The sequence below is a fragment of the Chiloscyllium plagiosum genome, chromosome 6 (assembly GCF_004010195.1).
Source record: "Chiloscyllium plagiosum isolate BGI_BamShark_2017 chromosome 6, ASM401019v2, whole genome shotgun sequence".
In the NCBI taxonomy this organism is placed as follows: Eukaryota; Metazoa; Chordata; class Chondrichthyes; order Orectolobiformes; family Hemiscylliidae; genus Chiloscyllium; species Chiloscyllium plagiosum.
The window spans coordinates 117209997-117232435 of record NC_057715.1 but is presented as its reverse complement, the minus strand read 5'-3'; the positions used below and the strand labels follow the sequence as shown (position 1 = coordinate 117232435).

The window sequence follows — 22439 nt, the reverse complement described above, 5'->3', positions numbered from 1 at the left end:
CAACACTCCCTAGGACCTTACCATTAAGTGTATAAGTCCTGCTAAGATTTGCTTTCCCAAAATGCAGCACCTCACATTTATCTGAATTAAACTCTATCTGCCATGTCTCAGCCCATTGGCCCATCTGGTCCAGATCCTGTTGTAATCTGAGGTAACCCTCATTACTGTCCACTACACCTCCAATTTTGGTGTCATCTGCAAACTTACTAACTGTACCTCTTTGCTCGCATCCAAATCATTTAGGTAAATGACAAAAATGACAAAAAATCTGAGAGTATTGAGGAGAACTAGTGGTTGTGAAGATTAGATTAGATTAGATTAGATTACTTACAGTGTGGAAACAGGCCCTTCGGCCCAACAAGTCCACACCGACCCGCCGAATGACAAAAAATCTGAGAGTATTGAGGAGAACTAGTGGTTGTGAAGTACTTGGACTTCCAGAAAGCATTTTCAAGGTATCCCCCAAAAAGTTAAGCAATAACAGCCCAGGGTGTTGGAGGTAGTATATCGGCATGGATAGAGAATTGGCTTATGGACAGAAAACCCGGGTCTCTGGCGCTGCGAGGCAGCAGTGCTAACCACTGTACCACCGTGCCGCCCACAAGTGGTACAGTGGGATACCTTGAAAGCATTTTCAAGGTATCCCACAAAAAGTTAAGCAATAACAGCCCAGGGTGTTGGAGGTAGTATATCGGCATGGATAGAGAATTGGCTTATGGACAGAAAACACTGAGTGGGGATAAGGGGTTCTTTTTCAGGTTGGTAACCAGCGGGGATCAGTACTAGGACTGCGACTGTTTACAATCTATATTAATAATGTGCAGGAAGGAAGCAAGTACAAAACAACCTCGATTATCTGAACGAGACGGGCAGGGAGTATTTTGTTTGTATAACTGATTGTTCGCATAACGGATAACGTTTTTACAGGACCTCAACATCTTGTTTGGATAATCTGAAATTCGGATAAGTGACGTTCGGATAACTGAGGTCATTCTGTATACTGTTGCAAAATTTGCAGATGACACAAAAAATAGGTAGAAAGGCAAGTTGTGATGGGAATACAAAAATTCACAGAGAGATAATGACAGATTAAGTATGTGAGCAAAAAAAGTGGCAAATAGCGTATAGTGTGTGAAAATGTGATGTTGTTCATTTTGGAAGGGAGAGGAGAAGAACAGAGTATTCTTTACCTGGAGAAAACCTGCAGGAAGCTGTAACATATCAGCCATGAGGGAATGAGGGATTACAAAAACCAAGTGGCCTAATTCTGCTCTTATAGCTTATGGTCTCAGTTCTATTACAAAGGGACTTAGGGATACTTGTGCTTGAACACAGAAAGCTATCACACAGGTGCAGCAGTTAATCAGGGAGGTTAATGGAATATTGGCCCTTATTTCAAGGGGGTTGGAGTGTGAGAGGAGGCAAGTCTTATTGCAATTGTACAAGGTGCTGGTGAGACCACATTTGGGGTTTTGTGAGCAGTTTTGGTCCCCTTATTTAAGAAAGTATATTATTTCACTGGAGGCAGTTCAGAGAAGGTTCATGAGGATGATCCCTGGTATGGAGGGACTGTCTTACAGGCAAAGGGTAAACAGGTTGGGACTCACTGGAATTTAGAATGAGGGATGATCTCGTTGAAGCATATAGCATTCTTAAGGAGCATTACAGGTCAATGCTGAGAGGATGTTTCCCCTCATGGGAGAGTCTAGGACCAGAGGACACCGTCTCGGTGTAAAGGGGCACCAATTTCAGACTGAGATGGGGAGGAATTTCTTCCCACAGAGGGTTGTGAGTCTTTGGAACTCCTCGTCACAGAGAGTTATGGGGGCAGAGTCCTTCTGTATATTTAAGGCTGAGATAGAATTTTGTTCAATCAGGGAGTTAAGGGTTAAAGGAAAAGGACAGGAAAGTAAGTGTGAGGAACATCAGATCAGCCATGATGTTATTGAATGGTGGAGCAGGCTACTCCATTCTCTTGCATGAGGCCTTTTGTGATCATCGGTAAGAGAAGTGTTCCAAATGTGAGACCCCTTAATTTGTAAGACACCACTTTCGCTAACTGACCAACTGGGTAAGTTAAAGGCCAACAAAGGTTTCCCATTCTGATATCTTACTGAGGGAATGCTGCCTGGGCAGACGGCTTGGCTGTCTACTCCAGGAGATGGTGCAGAACCCAGGCTCCAATTCAACAAAACAAGACAGAAGACTGTGCTAGAGTTCTCCCTCAATCAACACCAGAAACAGATTAAGCTCAGCTACTGGGATCTTTCAAAGTGAGAAAGGATTGGACACCCTGGAGGCAGGAAACATGTTTCTCCTGATGGGTGAGTGCCGAACCAGAGGTCACAGCTTAAAAATACGGGGTAGACCATTTAGAACAGAGATGAGGAGAAACTTCTTCACCCAGAGAGTGGTGGCTGTGTGGAATACTCTGCCCCAGAGGGCAGTGGAGGCCCAGTCTCTGGATTCATTTAAGAAAGAGTTGGATAGAGCTCTCAAGGATTGTGGAATCAAGGGTTATCGAGATAAGGCAGGAACAGGATACTGATTAAGGATGATCAGCCATGATCATATTGAATGGTGGTGCAGGCTCGAAGGGCAGAATGGCCTACTCCTGCACCTATTGTCTAAATGGCTGCTTTTCTGCAGTATTGGCAACACTGCCCATGGCACTATGGTGTCAGTCCATTGAATCATAAGATTCTTGACTCAGGTCTCGCTTTGAAGACCTAAGTTCCATAGTCTCCACTTCCAACAGTAGTGGGACTTTACTGAATGCTGCATTGTCAAAATTACTATCTTTTGAATGAGATTTTAAACCAAGGCCCCATCTGCCCTCTAAAGATGATATAAACTTTGCTACAACACTCTTCAAAAAAAAACAGCAGGGCAATTCTTCCCAGTGCCCTGGGACAAATACTTACCCTTCAACCAAAATCAGTAAAACAGATTCTCCTGCCATTTGCTGCTTGTGGGAACATGCTATGCGCAAGTTGGTTGCCATATTTCCGACATTAGGATAGTGACTAAATTCAAAAAGCACTTCATTAGGTATAAAGCACATTGGAACATCCTGAGAAGGTGAAAGGTGCAGTGGTTATTCATTTTCTGATTCCTAGAGTGATGTGACAATAAAGTACTATACCATTCTTGTCCTGGGCACATTGGGCTCCCTTTGGAGGTCCACTCTGGCAAATGGGTCAGGGTACAGTTGTAGCTTCCGAAGTGAGCGTTCCAATTGTTGAACATTCTGCTGAATTCCTGGAGAGTCAAATGAGAACAAAAACAAACTGCTGAATGAAGGTTCTGTAAGACTGAAACTCGAACCTACCGTACAGAAGACTGAACACACACCAGCTGGTTTCAAAACAGTTTCCACCCTACTGTTGTTAGAATACTGAATGGACTCACAAACTCTTAACATTCGCCTATACCTGCGTTTTTGTTTTTGCTGCTGTTTACCTATTATTTACTACCTATGCTACTTAACTCTGTGATCTGCCTGTATTGCTCACAAGATAAAGCTTTTCACTGTGCCTCGGTACACATGACAATTAATTCAATTTTCTTTAGATTAGATTCCCTACAGTGTGGAAACAGGCCCTTCGGCCCAACCAGACCACACCGACCCTCTGAAGAGTAACCCACCCAGACCCATTTCCCTCTGACTAATGCACCTCACACTATGGGTAATTTAGCGTGGCCAATTCACCTAACCTGCACATCTTTGGACTGTGGGAGGAAACTGGAGCACCCGGAGGAAACCACGCAGACACAGGGAGAATGTGCAAACTCCACACAGACAGTCACCCGAGGCTAGAATCGAACCTGTGACCCTGGTGCTGTGAGGCAGCAGTGCTAACCACTGAGCCACCGTGGAATGGGGAAGAGGGCCACTAGGAGTCAGTTGAATATCCGGATGTCAAGTCCTGGAGCATCCATTCCTGGAGGTTACATGCTCTCAATTTCAACATTTCCAAACTTCTGCCATTTCTTCCAACACTTGTATTACTGGAAGGATTCAATGAAATTTAAAGTAACTTTTTTTTAGAAAACCAATGATCTGATTTCCGACATTTCCTCACAGCAGTGGACAGGTGGTTCCTCACCAATTCCTGGAGACTCCAGGACAATTCCTAGAGGAGCCGGTAGCATCAGCCGACGCTCATAATGCAGAAGTATTGGACCTCTCTGAGATGATAGGGGGTGGGGGAGGAAGCTATGGATGGGAGTAGAATCTCTTACCAAGTGGTTCCACAAAGTCAGGGTCAGGATTTGCATCCAGAAGTTCTTCATAGCCTCTATATTTTTCAGGAAGATTAGATGTGAATGAGGATGTTTCAGTAAATGTTTCCTTCATACTCTCCAACCCTTCACTCTTCAGTGTCACATTGTCAACCTTCAGGAAATAAAATCAGGACACAGAGATATTGGAACTCACAGGACTGCCATAGGCTCAGTGTTTCTTCAGGCTCTAGTGTAGGGTAAGGAGTGACAATGCGATAGGTAGAGAGCTCCACCAAGATACAGTGAAAGTACTATTGATTTCAGAGAAAACACAGTGTTTACACTAGTGTGCTCAAAAAGACACCATGCCAACACAACTGAGGGTTACAGAGTACACAACACACTGAAGGGATAGACTAAGAAATTACAGGCCGGTCAGTTTAACCTCAGTGGAGGGCAAATTATTAGAAAGAATTCTGAGACAGAAAATATATATCCACTTGGAGAAACATGGATTAATGAATGATAGCATGGGTTTGTTAAGGGAGGGTTGTTTGGATGTTTTGAGGGAGTAACCAGGATTGTTGATGAGGATAATACTTTTGACATGGTGTACATGGACTTTAGCAAAGCTTTTGATAAAGTACCTCAGATTGGTCAAGAAAGTATGAACTCATGGGATCCAAAGTTAAGTGGCACATTCAAATTTTGGCTCAGAAGCAGATACAGAGGGTGATAGTAGAGGGGTTCCTGTGGCTGCAAGTCTGGCTCCTGTGGTTTCCACAAGGATCACTGCTGGTGACCTTGCTATTTCTAATGTACGGATATAATCAGGATGTTTGCAAATGCACAAAAACTGTGGGGTGGTAAATTTGAAATTTGCATCACATGTAGACAGGGTGGTTAAGAAGGCATTTAGCATGCTTGTCTTCATTGCTCAGACCTTTTGAGTTTAGAAGTTAGGACGTCATGTTGAGGTTGTACAGGACACTGGTGAGGCCTCTTCTGGAGTATTGTGTGCAGTTCTGGTTCCCCTTTTATAGGAAGGATATAATTAAACTGGGGAGGGTTCAGAAAAGATTTATCAGAATGTTGCCAGGAATGGAAGGTTTTAGTTATAAAAATAGGCTGGGATTTTTTTTACTGGAGCATAGGATGTTGAGGGGTGTCCTTATAGAAGTTTATAAAATCATGAGGGGCATAGATAAGGTTTGACAAGTTAAAAACTTGGGGCATATTTTTAAGGTGAGAGGAGAAAGATTTAAAAAAAACAAAACACGCAATCTTTTTACACAGAGAGTGGTTGGTTTGTGGAATGAACTTCCAGAGGAAGTGATGGACGCAGGTATAGTTATAATGTTTAATAGACATTTAGATATGTACATGAATAGAAATTGTTTGGAGGGTTATGGGCCAAATACAGGCAGGTGGGACTAGTTTAGTTTGTGAACAGGGCAAGTGCATTGAGTATAGGAGTTGGGAGTCATGTTGCAGCTGTACAGGACATTGGTTAGGCCACTTTTGGAATACAGCGTGCAATTCTGGGCTCCCTGCTATAGGAAGGATGTTAATTGGACAGGCAGGAGGCTGGAAGAACCTGGCAAGCCAGGCAGCATCAGGAGATGGAGAAGTTGACATTTTGGGTATAATCCTTCTTCAGGACTGTGGGTGGGTGTAGGGGGAGCTGCAGATAAAGGGAGTGGCGGGAACAGAGGTGGTGAAGTGGGGATAGGTGTATACAGGCAAAGGGTATGACATGGTTGGTCAATGGAAGGAATGAATCCAGTTGGTGGCTGGGAGGAGTGAAACAGAGGGGGAGGAGAGAAGGGAAGAAAGGTTATTTGAAAGTGGAGAACTCAATGTTGAGTCCTCCGGGCTGCAGGCTGCCCAGATGGAAGATGAGGTGTTGGTTCGTTATGGCAATGGAAGAGGCAAAGGATGGTCATGTTTGAAATTAAAATGGGAAGGGAATTAAAATGGGCAGTGACTGGGAGATTCTGCGGACCCAACTGTGATGCTCAGCGAAATGTTCAGAGATTACATGGGGTCTCCCTGATGTAGAGAAGACCACATCGGGAGCACCTGATGCAGTAAACTAGGTTGGAAGTACTCCTCGGATGCTGCCTGAACTGCTGTGCTCTTCCAGCACCACTAATCCAGAATCTGGTTTCCAGCATCTACAGTCATTGTTTTTACCTCGGTTGGTAAAAGCGGACAAGTCATCCTCTGTCTCACCTGGAAAGATTTTTTGCGGACCTGGATGGTGGTGAGGGGGGTGGTGTACTGGCAGGTTTTGCATCTTTTCCAGTTACAGGGGAAGGTATCTGTGGGTTCAGGGGGTCAGTGGGGACAGTGGTGCAAACCAAGTACTGTTGAAGGGAACGGTCCTTGCGGAAGGTGGAGAGGGGTGGGGAGGGGAAGATGTTCTTGAGGGTAGGGTCTAGTTGGAGTTGGTGGAAGTGTTTAAGGATGGTGCATTAGAAGCGGAGACTGGTGGGGTGCTAGGTAAGGACAAGGGGCACTCTGTCTTTATCATGTTTGGAGGGGGTTGGGTTTAGAGCAGTAGAACAGGGAATGGAGATGGTGTGATGGAGAGCTGTCTGGATGGAAATGCATGTTGTTCGAAATAGGTGGACATCTGGGAAGCTTGGGAGTGGAATGTCTTCTCATGCGAGCAAATGTGGCGGAGGCAGAGGAATTGGGAGAAGGGGATAGAGTTCTTGCAGGATCCTGGGTGCAAGGAGGTGTAGTTCAGGTAGTTATGGGAGTCTGTGGATTTGTAGTAAACGTCTGTCTGGAGGTTGTCGCTGGAGGTGGAAATGGAGAGGTCAAGGTAGGGGAGAGAGGTGTCCTAGATGGACCAAGTGAATTTGAAGGTGAGGTGGAAGTTGTGGGTGAGGTCGATGTTGTCAAACCTGAAAGGGTTCAGAAAAGATTTATGAGGATGTTGCTGGGTTGGAGGATTTGAGCAATAGGGAGAGGCTGAATAGGCTGGGGGTATTTTCCCTGTAGCATCGGAGGCTGAGAGGTGACCTTATACAGGTTTATAAAATCATAAGGAACATGTATAGGGTAAATAGACAAGCTCTTTTGCCCAAAGTGGGGGAGTCAATCTCGGGAGCATAGGTTTAGGGTAAGAGGGGAAATACTTAAAAGGGACCTATGAAGCAAATTTTTCATTCCGAGGGTGGTGTGTGTATGGAATGAGCTGCCAGTGGAAGTGGTGGAGGCTGGTACAATTACAACATTTAAAAGGCATGTGAATGGGTATATGAATAGGAAAGGAAGGGTTTAGAGGGATATGGGCCAAAAGCTGGCAAATGGGACTAGGTTTATTTAGGATATCTGGTCAGCATCGACATGTTGGACCAAAGGGTCGGCTTCCGTGCTGCATGTCTCTATAACTTTATGATTCTATGGTTGGTTGGACTGAAGTGTCTGCTTCCATGCTGTTTCACTCTATAAATAATGAGGAGGAATAGCCACAACCTGCAGGAGAATCTGAATGGACTGCTCAGATGTGTAGAATAGTGACAAATGGAAGTTAACTGGAAATGTGTTAGCGGGTTTTGAGAAGATTTGTAGCTCAGGTTGAGGTTCTGGATGTAGGTTTGCTCGCTGAGCTGGAAGGTTCATTTTCAGACGTTTCATCACCCTACTAGGTAATATCTTCAGTGAGCTGCTGGACGAAGCATTGCTGATGATTCCTGCTTTCTATTTATATGTTTGGGTTTCTTTGGGTTGGTGATGTCATTTCCTGTGGTAATGTCATTTCCTGTTCTTTTTCTCAGAGAGTGATAAATCGGGACCAAGTCAATGTGTTTGTTGATAGAGTTCCGGTTGGAATGCTTCTTGGAATTCTCATGCGTGTCTCTGTTTGGCTTGTCCTAGGATGGATGTGTTGTCCCAGTTGAAGTGGTGTCCTTTGCAGCATTAGAAACAACAGTGAAAGACAACCAACTCACAGAAGAAACACAGCAAACTATCAGACAGGTAGTCACACTAACATTAAGCAGAAAAAAGGAAGGAAACACGCTCAATACACAAGAAAGGAAAGCACGAGAAACACTAAAAAAAGATAAAAACATTGTTATCCTACCTGCAGACAAAGGACGCTTGACAGTCATTTTAAACCAAAGAGACTACACTGTAAAAGCAAATGCACTACTTGCAGATACCAACACTTATCAACAGGTGGCGATAGACCCGATCCCGCAACTAGAGAACTGAATCATAGTCCTACTCAAAAAACATTTGAAATCTGGAGAAATAAATAAGACTGGCTTCCAAGAAATGAAACCAAACAGATCCAACACACCACACTTCTATGGATTACCCAAAATTCACAAACCAGTAGCCCCCCCCCAGTCCATAGTCTCGCTACCTGGAACACCAACTTACGGATTGGACAAGGAGCTACACAAAAGACTAAAGCACTTAGTAGAAGACTCATGCTGCTCCATCCACTCCACCCAAGAATTCCTGAAGACCATCAAAGACACTAAGATAGAAAAGGATGAAATAATGGTCTCCTTTGATGTCACAGCCCTGTTTACATCAATCAACATCAACCTGGCCAAAGAAACACTGACTACACTATTAGGAGACCCAAAGACACATACACCAAACACCACCAACTTCATCAGAAAGGACAGCATCGTCAAGCTAGTAGACCTATGCCTTACCACCCACTTCACCTTCAACAACAAAACCTATAGACAAACCAATGGAACACCCATGGGATCTCCAATATCAGGGTACACACTGCAGCACAGAGGAATTATGCAAGCAGAGGAAAATCACCCAAGCAGTGTACTCAAAAAGAACAGGTACCCAATGAACATAGTTGGCAAATTTCTCAGCAACAAACCCAAACAAGCAGACAAAACATGTCCAGAAATCCTAGCCACTCTCCCCTACATCAAAGGCATCTCGGAAATGACTGCCAGACCGCTTGGCATCATGGTAGCCCACAAACCCACTAACACACTAGAACAGCAGCTAATGAAATTGAAAGACCCTATACAGACAACAAACAAAACTAATATCATTTACAAAATACCTTACAAGGACTATAACAAATACTATATTGGACAAACAGGCAGAAAACTAGCCACCTGGCTACATGAACATCAACTAGCCACAAAACGACATGACCCTCTCTCACTAATATCCTTACATACAGATGAGGAAGGACACCACTTCAACTGGGACAATACATCCATCTTGGAACAAGCCAAACAGAGACATACACGAGAATTCTTAGAAGCATGGCATTCCAACCAGACCTCTATCAACAAACACATAGACTTGGACCCAATTTACCACTCCCTGAGAAAAAGAACAGGAAATGACATCCCAACAGGAAATGACATCCCTGCAGGAAATGACATCACCAACCCAAAGAAACACAAACATATAAATAGAAAGCAGGAGTCATCAGCAATGCTTCGTCCGTAGGCCCACTGAAGATGTTACCTTGTATGGTGACGAATTGTCTGAAATGAAATGATGCAGCTTCGTTTGTGGATATTGGGATGATTGCCTCTGTAGTTCCAGCTCACCAAGCAAGCCTACATCTGGAAATGTGTGATGTAAATGCATTTGGGGAGAGCTGGTAAGGCAGGGATTACACTCTAAATGGCAGGCTCCCAGAAAGTACAGAAGATCAGAGGGACTTTGGTGTGCACATCAAAAGATCCCTATAGGTAGCAGGGCAAGTAGGTAAGGTGGTTAAGAAGGCATATGGAATACCTGTCTTTACTGGCTGAGGCATAGAATAAAAAAGTTAGGAGGTTATGTTGGAACTGTATAAAACACTGGTTAGATCACAACTGAGTGCTATGTGCAGTTCTGGTCACCACATTATAGGAAAGATGTGATTGCAATAGAGAGGAGACTTACCAAGATGCTGCTGCCTGGAGGACCTGAGCTGTGAGGAACAATTAGATTGGTTGTGGTTGTTTTCAATGTAGCAGTGAAGATTGAAAGGAGTCCTGATAGAGGTATGCAAGATAATGAGGGGCATAGATCGGGGGAACAGGAAGATACATCTTCCGTTAGTAGAGAGGTCAATAACAAGGGAGCCTAGATTTAAGGTAAGATGAATAGGGCTCAGAGAGGAGTTGAGTAGAAACCTTCACACTCAGAAGGCACTGGGAGTCTGGAACTCACTGCGATTGAGTCAGAATCTCTTGTGACATTTAAGCAGCATTTAAATATTCACTTTCATAGACTCCAGGGCTGTGGGTCAACAGCTGGAAAATGGAATCAGATCTTGGTTGACTGGTATGGACACAATGGCCAAATTGTCTCCTTCTGCGCTGTAAACATTTAGGAGTCTATAAGTCAGCTGAGGGAATTTAAATTAAATTTGCAAAATAAAATTTGGAATCAGAGACTAGTCTAAGTTATGGTGATCATGAAATTATCATTGATTGTTGTAAAAACCTATCTCTGTGGTTGTATCCTTTAGGGAAGCAAATCTGCTGTCCTTACCCAGACTGCCCTATATGTGACTCCAGACCCATAGCAACATAGTTGACTCTTAACTGCTCCCCGAAATGGCTAAGCAAAACATTGGAGTTTAAGGGCATTTAGGAATGAGCAACTAATGTTGACTTTTCCAATTAGGCCAAAATCGCAAAGAATGTGGTTCATCTGAATTTGAGATTTTCTTACTTTTCTCAATGCACTGTGCCATTAACTCCCTGTTACTCTAACATAAAAAGCAGTCTATAATCATGGTATCTTTGATAGAACTGACCTGGGTCATGAAGAACCCCTCTATTTCCTTTTCTTTGATTGTCTGATCTGAAGTCCAGGAGCTCCCTTCAGAGGACCTGCTCTCCAATGGGCAGACCCTGTGTGATACTGATGACAGAAGGTCTGAGCAGATGGCAAGTGGTGGTGTTGGAATTTCCATCTCTTCATCATCAGACTGGCTCCCTCCTTCTCCATCCTGGTCCAGCTCCAGGAGCTGCTCAGCGGCTTCCAACACCAGGTCCTGTTTAGGAATCCGTGGAATGTGACTGTTGACCTGAAACAGCAAAAGGGAACTTCCTCAAGTAGTGATCCAGTAGTATGAGACACAGTCCAGAATCTTGACTACAAAGGTTTCTTAGCCCTAGCACTCCTGCAGCAGGAAGCCAACCTGATCATTACGTCATTGCTCATACACTGAAGAAAATGGATTTGAATCCCCAAAAACCCTGGAATTCCAAGCAGTGGGAAATTAAATATGAAATATTTAAGCCTTAGTGCAGCTGTCCCAATGATGAAAAGTTTACAACTCCACATTGTTTTGAGAAAATAGAGACCATCTGTAATCAACCCACTGTTGGTTGAGGTTGTGGGGGAGAGGGGGGTGGGTGGGCGATGAGCAGGTTTCTGAGTTGTGATCTGGAACAGACTGCTCGAAAGGACAGATTCAGTATAAGACTATGGGGAAGCAGCATAATTGGTTACCTCTCCCAAAGAGGTGGCACAGAGAGTATCCGTCTGCACTGTCATTCAATGATTTAAAGTTCAAAAGCAGAGTTCCTACCCAACCCCTGGCAACAAGAGTAACTTGCCCACACTGCAACTCAAGGAGCTCCAATTTAACCCCCACAGCGAGAAAGGTGTGAACTTCACAATTGAAACTCTTAGTCTGCCCTGACAGTGGGAGGCATGAGCCCAGTTACATGTGCAACTGGAATTTGTCGCAACAGTAGGGAGACACACTGAAGTGAGGAACCCCCTGCACACTCAGGCCTCAATCCCATCAGGTCCTGATCTGATTATTTAACATAATGAACCTGCCAGCTTCAGACAAGCACGTTTACCGGCCACTGCAGGGAACTGGTTAAAATCCACCACAAATGATCTGGGAGGTTGGATGGAAATACCATCAGATTTATAGCCCAGCTTACTGCATTCTGTCAGTTTTGATAAAGTCAGCTGCAGTGAGTATTTTCCTGATCTCTCTAACCTCTTCCAGTCTTGCAAGGTCTCTGCATTCCTCACTTTCTGGACTCACAAACATCCTCAAATTGGATCCCTCCATCACTCACACAGGCGTCCCTGTCCAGAATTCCTTCCCAAACCCTGTCCACCCCGCTCACATTTTCATTCTTAAATTGGACTCTGTGGCCAAGTTTTGATCCCCTATCTTAATACTTCCTTAAATGGCTGAGTGTGCAATGTTGTTTAATCCTGTAAAAATTTCTCTGGATGTTTTACAATATTAAAGATGAAATACAAATGCAATTACATTTTGAGAAATCTTTGTTGATAGCGGTACTCAACATATCCACCATAAGCCTGACCCTATGTCCTCTTGCCCTGCAGTACTTTGGTTCACCTTTTCTATCCCATTAAGTTTCCATTAACCTCTGAAATGTCTCAGAATGTACTTACTGTCCAATAAATACTGCAGCAACTTGCCAAACCTCCTTCAACAGCATCTTCCTCTATCATGAAGGGCAGCAGATATATGGGAACACCATCCCTGCAAGTTCCCCTCCAAGCCACTCACCATTCTGACTTGGAATTATGTCACCCATCCTTCAGTGTTGCTGAGTCAAAAATTCTGGAACTCCCTCCCTCAGGGCATTGTGTGTCTACTTACAGCAGCGGTTCAAGAAGGCAGCTCACCCCCACCTTCTGCAGGGAATGGAGATGGGATGGATGATAAATGCTGGCAACACCCACATCCACTGAACAAATATAACAAAGTTACCTTGCGCTTGTGATTAAAGACATTGCAGACTGGTGGTTTCTCTGGGGGCTGAGGCTTGCCTCTGATCACCTCAATCCCGAGTCTGTCCTGAAACATGGAGAGCACTAGCAGGTGCTTCACTGAATGGGAAAATGAAGAGAATCTGCGTAAGAACGGTCATTACAATGTGTTTGTGCAAAGTAAAATAGTACATATACATACATACACACCCACACACGCTAAATGGAGCACCGCGTGTCTCAGTGGTTAACACTGCTGCCTCACAATGCCAGGGACCCAGGTTTGATTCCAACCTCGGACGACTGTCAGTGGGGAGTTTGCACATTCTCCCCGTGTCTGTGTGAGTTTCATCCGGGTGCGCCGATTTCCTCCCACAGTCCAAAGATGTGCAGGTCGGGTAAATTGGCAATGCTAAATTGCCCATTGTGTTAGGTGCATCAGTCAGGGGTAAAAGTAGGGGAATGGGTCTGGGTAGGTTACTTTCGGAGGGTCAGTGTGGATTTGTTGGGCTGAAGGGCCTGTTTCCATATTGTAGGGAATCTAATCTAAATCCTCTGTCCTGTCCATTGAAATAAATTGGAGTTGAATTGTAAGCTGCTCAGTGCCCAGGGCACCAATCCCAGCTTGACTATTCGACGCTTTGACACATACATTCAGAGGATGTTTGAGTTGCTGGTGGGTTGTCAATTATTGGTGATCTTCAATTGCCCTCAAACTGAGTGGTCTGCTAAGCCATTTCAAAAAGCAGTTAGTTAAGAGTTTAACACATTGCTGTGGGTTGGTAAGATTGGGTAAGAACAGCAGGTTTCCTTCCCTAAGGGACATCAGTGACCCAGATGGGTTTTTAACGAGGAGCAAGTGTGGACTGCAGATGCTGGAGATCAGAGTCGAGAGTGTGGTGCTGGAAAAGCATAGCCTGTCAGGCAGCACCCAAGGAGCAGGAGAATCGATGTTCGGGCATAATTCACTAGCTTTCATAGGTTCATGGTGTTTTATAGCATAGAAAGAGGCCCTTCAGCCCATTACATCCATGCCAGTCATCTAGCTACTCCAGTCTCTTTTCCTGTACTTGGCCCATATCCTTGTATAAGGATATTTCAAATGATCATCTAAATGTTGTGACAGTTTCACTTTTAACACCATTTCAGATAGTAATTTCCAGATAACCTCCATTCTGACCATTCAACGGTGCAAAATAGCTCAGGACTGACTCTTCGACAGTGCTGTTCTCCTTCAGTAATAATCTTTTGATAGTGCAGAGCTTCCTCTTAACTGACCCTTCAACAGTGCAGAGTCCCTCGATACTGCCTCACCATCAGTCCAGTGATCCCTCAGTACTGAGTCTCCAGCGGTGCAGTGGGGAAGTCAGCAGATAATTGATTAATTGTGGAGGAAGATAAGTTTAAATGTAATCATGAATAAGAAACTGGGATTGACAGCTAGTCCTAGTAATGGTCAGGGACATTCGGCCTCAGAGCTTTGCATGACCATCCTCCAAGGCAGACCTTGGGACACTCAACAACACAAAGTGGCTGAGCAGAGGCATGGGGATGGCCTCAACTGGAATCTTGGGTTCATGTCACACTACAGGCGACCTCACTGTACTAAACACACACACACACTCACGCAAACCCACTGTCATACACAAGCTCTCTCTCATACATTCACATATACACTCCCTCACATCACCCCATATACACTCCCACACATGCACCCTCTCACAGACTTATTACACTCACTTACACACACTCTCACAGACACTCATATCCCCCCTCCCACAGACACTCACACCCTGACACACACATGCACACACTCACTCGGTCTCCCCTGCACACAGACACATGTAAGTTTGTGGGGTGAATTTGTATTTGCAGAATTACATTTTATTTTGTTAAAAAACTGCATAAATCCATGTAAGATTCTGTAAATCCCACTTTAGAAATAGAATCAGGCTGACTTAACATTGGGACACAGACTGACTTTAGCAGAGCGCTTTAGGGAACATCTCCGAGACACCCGCACCAATCAACCAAACCGCCCCGTGGCTCAAGATTTCAACTCCCCCTCCCACTCTGCCGAGGATATGGAGGTGCTGGGCCTCCTCCACCGCCGCTCCCTCACCACCAGACGCATGGAAGAAGAAACGCCTCATCTTCCGCTTCAGAACACTTCAACCCCAGGGCATCAATGTGGACTTCAACAGCTTCCTCATTTCCCCTTCCCCCACCTCATCCTAGTTTCTAATCTCCAGTTCAACACTGTCCCCTTGACTTGTCCAGACTTGTCCGACCTGCCCAGCTCCTTTTCCACCTATCCACTCCACCCTCTCCTCCCTTCCAGAATCTGGTTTCCAGCATCTGCAGTTATTGTTTTTACCTCTTTAATCTCACACCTTCAATGCATTATCTGAGCTGAGATGGCACCTATTGTTAAAGCTATCTTGAGAACATAACTTTTTGAAAGTTCTGGGATTTACATATGAAGGAACCAAAACAAAACATGATCATTCTAAAAGATGAAAGACTTAAGCTAAATTTGTTTAATATTTCTTTCCGTGACACTGCAATTCTGTATCTTATGATCCTGCTCCACAGCTACCTGATGAAGGAGCAGCGGTCCGAAAACTAGTGCTTCCAAATAAACCTTAGATTAGATTAGATAACTTACAGTGTGGAAACAGGCCCTTCGGCCCAACAAGTCCACACCGACCTGCTGAAGCGCAACCCACCCAGAACCATTCCCTACATTTTACCCCTTCACCTAACACTACGGGCAATTTAGCGTGGCCAATTCACCTCACCTGCACATTTTTGGACTGTGGGAGGAAACCGGAGCACCCGGAGGAAAAACACGCAGACACGGGGAGAATGTGCAAACTCCACACAGACAGTCGCCTGAGGCGGGAATTGAACCCAGGTCTCTGGCGCCGTGAGGCAACAGTGCTAACCACTGAGCCACCGTGCCATCCTGTTGGACTATAACCTGGAGTTGTGTGATTTTTAACTTTGTTCACCCCAGTCCAACACCGGCACCTCCAAATCAGTCCAAGTAATGGTGACCACGAAACTTTATCATTAGTAAAATCCCATCTGGTTCACCAGCAGGAAACTTTAGCCAGGGAATCTGCTGTTCTTACTTGGTCTGATCAATTAGACAAGGGCAATTAGAGATGATCAACAAATTATGGCCTTGCCAGTGATGATCACATTCCATGGAATGTAAAATAGACTGTCCATCTAACAGTGTAACACTCCCTCATTCAGTACTGCATTGTGAACCATCAGCATCAAATATGTACACACGCTTCAAAGTGGAACTTAATTCAGGACATCTCTTACTGCCAATCAATTTCTTTTGAAAGTTTAATAGTTTATGTAATACATGTGAATCCAAGACTACAGCCATTGGAGGGGGGTGAGGGTGAGGGTGAGGGTGAGGGTGAGGGTGAGGGGTTCTTGTGGTGCAGTGATAGTGTCCCTTCTTCTGAGCCAGGCGGCCTGGGTTCAAGTCCCACCTTTTCCAAAGATGTGCAATGACAGGGAAGTTAGAAAATATAAAAATAGAGCCAATAATATAAGACAGTCTCTAATAAATCCAACTGAAATTTCAGGAGAAACTTCTTTCCTCAGAGAGCAGTGAGAATGTGGAACTTGTTGACCACAGTGTGTAGTTGAGGTGAAGGGAATATGAGGGAGAAAGGAACAGAAGGAGTGAGAGAAAGAGATTGAGAGAAGGCTCATGTTGAGTATCAACACCAGCATGGACCAGAACATAAAAGTCTATAGTATCCAAGGTCAAATGACAAGCTGAATCCAAAATTGGCTCAGGGACTGGAAGCAATGTGCAATGGTTGATGAATGCTTTTATGACTGGAAGTTAATTTCCAGTGGAGTTCTACAAGATTTGACATTTATTCTCTTGCTTTCCATAACAATGATTTAAATGTAGGGTGTCAATGATTGAGTGGTTGCTGTGTGGTTGATAGCTGTGGGAGAATTATTCGATTTGTGACAGCCATTTTGTCACATATTAAAAGCCTGGAAACCATTTTGAATCTCATCTTAGTGCCTGCTTACTAAAAGCCTGTGTTTCCCATGTCCAGCTAAGACGGTTGGCCTTGCAGCTGTACTGTTATCTGATAAACAAATTTTTGCCTTGCATGGGGCTATTCTTCTCTTTGCAAGGACCTATTATATACCAATATCTGCTTATCAGCTACTAACCAACACTGTGCAGACATTACTTGACTGAAGCTAATGACAGGGCAAGGTGCCTAGCTTGCTTGTTATCCTGCAAATTGACAGTTTGCTAATTTTTAAACGATTGTAACCTTTATAATCACACAACTCTCTGTATCTCATCCGAGTGACTTGTGATCATTCGGTCGACTTGTCAATACTTAAGGCTTGTGTGTGTGCATTACTTCTAAATTGGACTGCTACATGCGAGTCCCCCACTGCATAATTTATTTCCATCCCCAACAATAGTGCTACAATTTCTAAGAAATAAACAGCTTGTCTATAGTCAAAGGTAAGGATTGAAATCTCATTTGGTGGTACTTGCTGTATGAAGATTCCATTAACTCAAGAGGATAAATGGCTGCAGCAACAATATGCAGTACCGGAGTACGAGGCAACAGGATTTTTGTAGATGGTCAGTTTGTTGAGTGCCGGAAAGAGACAAATAGCTAGCAGTTCCTCATCATCCGTTATCTACAACAGAAAACACATCAGCAAAAAAAAAGGCATTTGTAAAGTGCAGCTTTTCCATATACTTTTCCACCTGGCACTGCCCCAGTCATGTCCAAGTCCCAGCCATGCATGAGGTAAATACCCTGAATCTGGAATCGATAGGATTATCACGTTAAGGTCTTCCCCATCCTGACATCTTCCTGGCTCAGATTAGCAACAGAGTAGGGTTGGGAAACTAAAGCTGCTTCACAGAACGGAAAGAGTCCATTTGGCCCATCATTCCTGTGCTGGGTCTTTGAAAGAGCTGTTCAACTGTGGGAGGTAGTGATGTAATGTTAATTTCACCAGATTAGAACTGCACAGTCCCAGATTAACTGCCCTCTGAAATAGCCCAGCAATACCCCTTAGTTCAAAGGCAATTAAAGAATGGGAAACAAATGTTCATCTTACATCCAATGACATGGAATGCTTTGCTAGTTGAGGTGGTGGAAGCGAAGTCATCGGGGACATTTAAGTGACTGCTCGACATGCACATGGATAGCAGAGAGATGAGGGGTGCATAGGTTAAGTTACTATATTTTACATTAGGATTAAGTCTCGGCACAACATTGTGGGCCTAAGGGTCTGTGCTGTACTTTTCTATGTTCTATGAAATAATAAATAGAGAACTGGTTCTGCAGATTGACCACTTGCTCACTGAAATACTCATTCCACAGATTCATAAACTGCAACCGTTCACATTCTTTTCCTGTCCCATTACAACTGAATTCAAAAACAGAACAAAGAGTTTTGGAGATGGAACTCACTTTTATACCTCCATAATTTTTGGCAGAAAACTACTCTCCTATTTGAAGGGTTAGGGAGATTGAAATATCTGGCTAATTCTAGAGTATATCAGGTCAAGGAGGTAATAAAACAAATCCCCTTACACAGTCTGTATGAGATATAGGTATCTATATTCACTTTTCGGAGGTGTTGGTGTTGGACTGGGGTGTACAAAGTTAAAAATCACACAGCCCCAGGTTATAGTCCAACAGGTTTATTTGGTGGCACTAGCTTTCAAAGTGCTGCTCCTTCACCAGGTGGTGGTGGAGTAGAACCATATAAGTCTGTATTGTATGATTCAGCTCCACAACCACCTGGTGAAGGAGCAGCGCTTCGAAAGCTAGTGCCACCAAATAAACCTGTTGGACTATAACCTGGTGTTTTGTGGTTTTTAACTATATTCATTTTGTTTATTTGTTCATGGGATGTACACATATTGGTTAGGCAAGCATTTATTACTCATTCCTAACTACATATCAAAAGAATTCCTCAGGTACGCTCCTAACTTCAATGCTTACACCAGCTAGGACCAGAGGACTGGATGTGAGCTCTTGAAGAATCCCCAGAACATGATACTTTTATATATTTAATTACATAGAACAAGTTAGGATTGTTTTTGTGGGAGTGCAGACAAGTGAGGGGGGAAATCTTATAAAGACTTATGAAATTCTAACAGGACTAGACAGGGTAGATGCAGAGAAGGTGTTCCTGATGGTGGGTGTGTCCATAACCAGTTTGAGGATTTGGGATAGACCATTTAGGATGGAGGTGAGGAGACATTTCTTTACCCAAAGAGTGGTGACCCTGTGAAACTCATTACCACAGGAAGCAGTTGATGCCAAAACATCAAATGTATTCAAGAGGTGGCTAGATATGGCATTTGAGATGAATGGGATCAAAGGTTATGGGGAGAAAGCAGGATTAGGCTATTGAGTTGGACAATCAGCCAATATCGTGATGAATGGCGGAGCAGGCTCGAAGGGCCGAAAGGCCTCCTCCTCTAACTATCTTCTGTGTCTCTAAATGCAGCGCCCATATGTCAAAGTGTCTGCGTGTGTGTGTGTGCGCGTCTTTTTATCTCTTCCAGTTGTCAGTGAACAAATTCATAATTCAGCAATTGACTGTACATGTTGATCCTTATACCAATGATCCACTAACTCTCCAAACTGGAAAAGGTCACATGGAACTGAAACAGCTGCACTGTAAATCAGAATAAATCCGGATCTCAAACAAATGTCCAGGATTATCCTGATACAATCACTGAGCATTGTTTGTCTGTAGCAACTTACCAGGGATAGAATCAGGGATTTGACTGTAATTCTTGCCATCAATCCTCATGTGTGCAATCAGGTAATTTAGGGAAAAATTAAAGGACAAAAGGTGAATGAGAGTGACTCAAACAGAATCTAGGCATTACCTTATTTCTTGCAAGGCTGAGGTGTCTCAGCTCTGAGAATGGAGGGAGAAACTCATTCTTCTGTTTCAGAAAACACATTGGTTTTATTTTGGGAGGCTCCAGCAATTCTTCCAAACTAGCTTGCCCCTGGAACAAAGGAATGGGAAGAGGATAATTTAATTTGTTCAAACATCTTAAAAATGAACATAATACACTACTTCAATCATTACTATTATCACAATGAAAGCAAAATGCAGATGCTGGAAATCTGAAATAAAAGCAAAACGTTCTGGAGAAATCTGATAGAATGTTTGGAGACAGAAACAGAGTCAATGTTTTGAATCTAATATGACTCTTTTTCAGAGTGATTGCAAATCACTGATTGGTTCCTGGGCAGAGGAATAACTTATGTGCTTACAATATACACTCTGTTTGCAGTGAAATAACCAAGTCTGGATATTTTCACCCACACTTGCTGCAAGTTGTTGCCTCTACACAGTAAGACTTAATGACTTCACAATTAGTGTGCCAATTGCCCTGTGCCTTCCACAAATAGTAAATGCATCTGAAATAAGGAAATTGAAGAACAAAAGTGTCTTTGAAATGTGTCTCCCCTGCAATTTATTCCTGCATCCGTATTTGTTTGTTTATGTCACTTTGTATGTATGTATAAGGGTTTAAGAAGGGGGTTAGAGTTTTATCTAGTACAGTGATGTTGATTTATATTTTTGCTTTCCTGCAGTTAGAATTGATTTCTACGTTACAAATAGTAGCATCTTGTTAAATACAGAAACCTAGTCTGTGTTTCTGTTATCCTATTTCTGGATTAGTGGTGCTGGAAGAGCACAGCAATTCAGGCAGCATCCGAGGACAAGCAAAATCCGAGGACAGGCAAAATCGACGTTTCGGGCTTCCGAAACGTCGATTTTGCCAGTCCTCGGATTTTGCCTGTCCTCGGATGCTGCCTGAATTGCTGTGCTCTTCCAGCACCACTAATCCAGAATCTGGTTTCCAGCATCTGCAGTCATTGTTTTTACCTTTCTGTTATCCTATGTCCATCAGACAGGTAAATTGGGGACTTTGAGTACTTTGATTAAATCTTTATCTTTTGTGATGGCCCCAGTGGAGCTCAAACATGAGCACACTTTCCAAAGTGGGTTGTTCTACTGTGTACAGTCGTCACCATTGGAATACAGAAGGTTGTACACCAGGGAGAGCATAGAGAAGATTTGGTGTTGTCAGGAATGGAGAATTTTAGTGATGAGGAAAGGCTGAGTAGGCTAAGATTGGTTTCTATAAAACAAAAGAGGCTGAAGGGAGATTTAATTGAGATGTGTACAATTATAAGAGGCCAGAACAGAGAGTGAGAAGATAGAATATGTTTCTACTAAGTGAAAGGGCAAAAACAGGGGACTTGGTCGAAGAATTGGGGAAAATTGTGGAGTAATTTGATTACTTGGTAGGGGTCTGGAGCTCAAAAAGTGTGGTAGGATAGAAACTGTCATTGCATTAAGAGAAAATTTGGATAATCTGAAATGTCATAATCTACAGGGTTATCGAGCATGCTGCAAAGTGGGAATAGAGACAAAAAAACTGCAGATGCTGGAATCCAAAACAGAAAGTGGGAATAGGGCAGGCAGCTCTTTATATGCTAACGCAGACACAATGGACAAAATGGCCTTCTCAATGCCAGGCATCTGCCTGTGTTTGCAGTTTCACAGTAGCACAGCCTGTAAAAGAAGATTTGCACTCCTATAGCACCTTTTACAACTTCAGAAGGTCAAGGAATACTTTACTGCCAATGAAGTGCAGTCACGGCTATAACATAGGCCTGTGTGTGCATAGCAAGGTTCTCCAAACAGTAATATGATAAAGAGCTGATAATTTTTTTAAGTGATGATTGTTGATGCTGATTTGAAAAACGCTCTGCAATCTGAACCAGTTCATTATCACTAGGAGCATCACTCGCCTGAAGTAGCCCAGGAACAAATACGCCACTTCCAATGATTTGAGACAGCAGGATCTCTAAATGTTGAACACTCCCTGCACATGAGCTGTTGCTGATGTCCACAGCTTGTTTTGTTCATGAGATGTGGGTGATTCTGGCCAGGCCAGTATTCATTGCCCAAGCCTGGTTACCCTTAAGAAGATGGTGAGCTGCCTTCTTGAACTGCTGCAGTCCAGTGTGTTATAGGTCAACCTGCAATGGCATTAGGCAGGGAGTTCCAGGATTTTAACCCACTCGACAGTGAGGGAACAGCAATATATCTCCATGTCAGAATATTGAATGGCTTTGAGAGAACTTGCAGGTGATGAAGTCTATACCCATTTTGCCTGGAAAGATTATAATATTGGGGGCATGATTGTGTAAATTAAACTCCTGAGGGGAGCACACCAGGAAATTGCATCTACAAAGCCCGATTCCTAGTGGGAGTTTCTTTTATATTAGTCCATACAAATGTGGTGGTAAGCTGCTTTCTTGATCTGCTGCAGTCCTTGGGAGTGCCAAAATATGTAGTTACCACAGCCATTCTTAAGAAATAAAAACCACAATATAACATGCCCTGCCCTCCCCCCC

The 22439-nt window shown here is 43.6% G+C and overlaps 1 protein-coding gene across 2 annotated transcripts in view; it reads right to left on the bottom strand.

Moving 5' to 3' along the window:
• xrra1 (X-ray radiation resistance associated 1) overlaps positions 1 to 22439 on the bottom strand; it is an 86988-nt gene that overhangs the window by 8170 nt on the left and 56379 nt on the right. For both annotated transcript variants that reach the window (XM_043692540.1, XM_043692539.1), the window contains exons 11-16: positions 19883 to 20008; positions 17571 to 17661; positions 12950 to 13068; positions 10994 to 11266; positions 4246 to 4399; positions 3146 to 3261 (exon numbers count right to left, since the gene is read on the bottom strand). In XM_043692540.1, coding sequence (XP_043548475.1) covers positions 3146 to 3261; positions 4246 to 4399; positions 10994 to 11266; positions 12950 to 13068; positions 17571 to 17661; positions 19883 to 20008 — 879 coding nt within the window. The remainder of the gene's footprint in view (positions 1 to 3145; positions 3262 to 4245; positions 4400 to 10993; positions 11267 to 12949; positions 13069 to 17570; positions 17662 to 19882; positions 20009 to 22439) is intronic.